This window comes from Fulmarus glacialis, unplaced genomic scaffold, assembly GCF_000690835.1.
Source record: "Fulmarus glacialis isolate BGI_N327 unplaced genomic scaffold, ASM69083v1 scaffold39217, whole genome shotgun sequence".
NCBI lineage: Eukaryota > Metazoa > Chordata > Aves > Procellariiformes > Procellariidae > Fulmarus > Fulmarus glacialis.
Genome location: NW_009225875.1, coordinates 61050 through 63592, shown reverse-complemented (window position 1 = coordinate 63592; position 2543 = coordinate 61050). Strand labels below are relative to the sequence as shown.

The following is a 2543-nucleotide window of genomic DNA, read 5'->3' as shown; positions in this document are numbered from 1 at the left end:
ATAAACTCCCACACTTCAAAGTACAATCCCAAATGTATTACTTTTGCCTAATACTATTGCTGATTTTAACTGAAAAATCATTACTACAGATTAAAAATAAATAACCTTTTCTGTGTCTCTGTGCAGCCAAAGTTACACCTACTGCTAACCAATCTTAGATTGCTGACATTAATCTCCTAATCCTTTCTACCCAAAGAATAGTACTCTCTTTGTATCGCTCTTTTGGGGTTTGTTTAATGTGTATATTTTCTTCAATTGGTTCCCAATTCAAAACAATTTTTATTAGTCATCTTCATTTAAATAAAATATCAATGTTGCTTTTTTTACTAGTGCAAGTTAATAGATTTCTTACTTTTCTGAATGTTAATGCCTCATATACAAATGGCAAATCCCTGTAGCATTCTCAGCTATTTTTGCTTTCAGTATTTGTTTTTCCTATTCCTTTAAGACATTGTGAATAATCATTGTTAACATTAAGTAATGGTAAAAACGATTTCTAAAAGATGTTAACATAAAACTTTCTTCAAAGTGGTCATAGCCATTTTGTAATAGCACTGGCCTAAAGAATCAGTCATTGATGGTCACCAGAAGTGTGCCATTCCTGCGTCAGTCTGATTCAGATTTTCATCTCTTGCTCTTGCAGTCATATTCTCTTCTACTCTTCCTGCCCATGATTCAGTCCGTTGGTTATGATGATGTTAAATTCGACTTAAATCCAAATGAAGTTAAAACCAGTATATAAAAATGATCCTGTTTAGTTTCCATTTCTCTGTGTGCTTCTTGCAGCTTTCTATGGGAGCCATTCTCCCATGGCAGCCTGTCAGTTATGTTGTGACATTTCATCACTCTTCAAGCAGTTTTAATTATTCATGGATAATTATGACACTTCTATCACAAAACTCCTAAGACTCCCATTGACTAGTAATTCACAGGGTTTTTTAAAATTTCTCCAAGTGTAAGATTTTTGCTAACACATTCCTCTAATATGGAAAAAATGACTGGGTGCACAGATTCTGGGGCTTTTTCACTTCGAAGTTCTGTCTCCTGAAAGAGGTTAGCATAGTATATGCTGGATTAGGCTCCTCAGAGTTAGTCCCAGTCTTTCCTCTGAACCTCTGGGAAGAGAACAGGCAAGACTGCTCATTACTTTTATAACATAACACAGCAAGATTGTAAGAGGAAAAAAGGTGCGAAATGCAGTAGTCTTTAAGATACTGGCCACAACATGATCACTACACAACTATATACATCTATAAAGTAATAGGCTCTCGGAGACAGTTGAGTAACTGCACTCGTACCTTCTTGTGGAATAGGGCAGCAAAAACTACCCTTGCAGATCTTTTTCCATCTCAATCAGATGCAATAAAAGAAACATACTATCTTTATATAACCTTGGCATATACATGGTCATGCTATATCTTGAAATGTGGAAAAATAATAATACAGCAGTGGCAAAACATAAGCCAAATTCATACAGTGTTTAGCAAAATGCAGTACTCCCCTATTACTATGTCGTCTATGTGAACTTAAGCTTGTGGTTGTTAAATCAGCATCTCAGTTCCGTTTGGCTTGATTGCTTTCTCTGTTAATCAGATTCTTCTCTTGTTGTTCAGCTAAGGATTGCCATTTCTGCCTATTTTTTCTACAGCCATCCAGTAAAGGGTAGCAGGCCTCCGACACATGCGTTAGGGCCTGAAATAAATTAAGAACATGTAAAACAGATTACATTTAACAACAAAATGTGTTCTTAAAGATGACCATGAGAGAGAGCAGAATGACTGAAATACGAGGTCTATCTATAATTGAAATTGAACTTGTATTTTGAACGTCAAGGAAGGCTTCCTGCTGCACACTCAAACATGACCACAATTAGTGGTCATGCTTGATTACACATGCTTGACCACAATTAGTTGGTCAAGTGCAGATTAGACTGAGCAGCAGTGTCCATACAGCACTTGATACATAGGTGCAGAAGGAACCACGGTAAGTTTGTTCTATTATGCACAAGTGACCTGTCCAGTATTCCTAGTGAAGTACTATGCATGGACTTTGTTTGCAAGCCAGACCTTTGAATGTATAGCAAGGTTGGTCATAAGGATGGCCTTGGAATGGTAATCAGACACAGAGCAGGTATAGTCAATGGGACCATATTCACTGATGGTGTATCAACGGATTCTCCCAGAAATACTTGAATTCAAGACAGTTAGCACACGATAGATAAATTACATTTGACACTTAGTGCCTTTTAGGAATAACTGTGACTGAAGTCAATCAAGTATTTTTCATGATGTGGCTGTGTTACTGTATCAGGGGGAAGGAAAACTAGATTCTGATATTTAAATATAGAATTGAAAAAATAAATAAAAGAACAATTCGTAAACATTTTTGTATGTTTCCCTTTCCTGGTGGAAGTGATAAAAATGTATCTACACACAGTGGGACAGTCAGTCCTTACTTGCATAAAAGGTTCTGTTGGCTTTTGGAATGAAGTCACACTATTCAGAAGTGTAAAGTGGGAGTTTAATAGTTCAGACAGTGCGGGA

The 2543-nt window shown here is 36.5% G+C and overlaps 1 protein-coding gene across 2 annotated transcripts in view; it reads right to left on the bottom strand.

Annotated features, from left to right (window-relative positions):
- Positions 1 to 1058: 1058 nt before the first annotated feature.
- Positions 1059 to 2543, bottom strand: part of PDE5A (phosphodiesterase 5A, cGMP-specific) — a 58875-nt gene continuing 57390 nt past the window's right edge. For both annotated transcript variants that reach the window (XM_009582625.1, XM_009582624.1), the window contains exon 21: positions 1059 to 1692. In XM_009582625.1, coding sequence (XP_009580920.1) covers positions 1555 to 1692 — 138 coding nt within the window. In that variant the 3' untranslated portion in view covers positions 1059 to 1554. The remainder of the gene's footprint in view (positions 1693 to 2543) is intronic.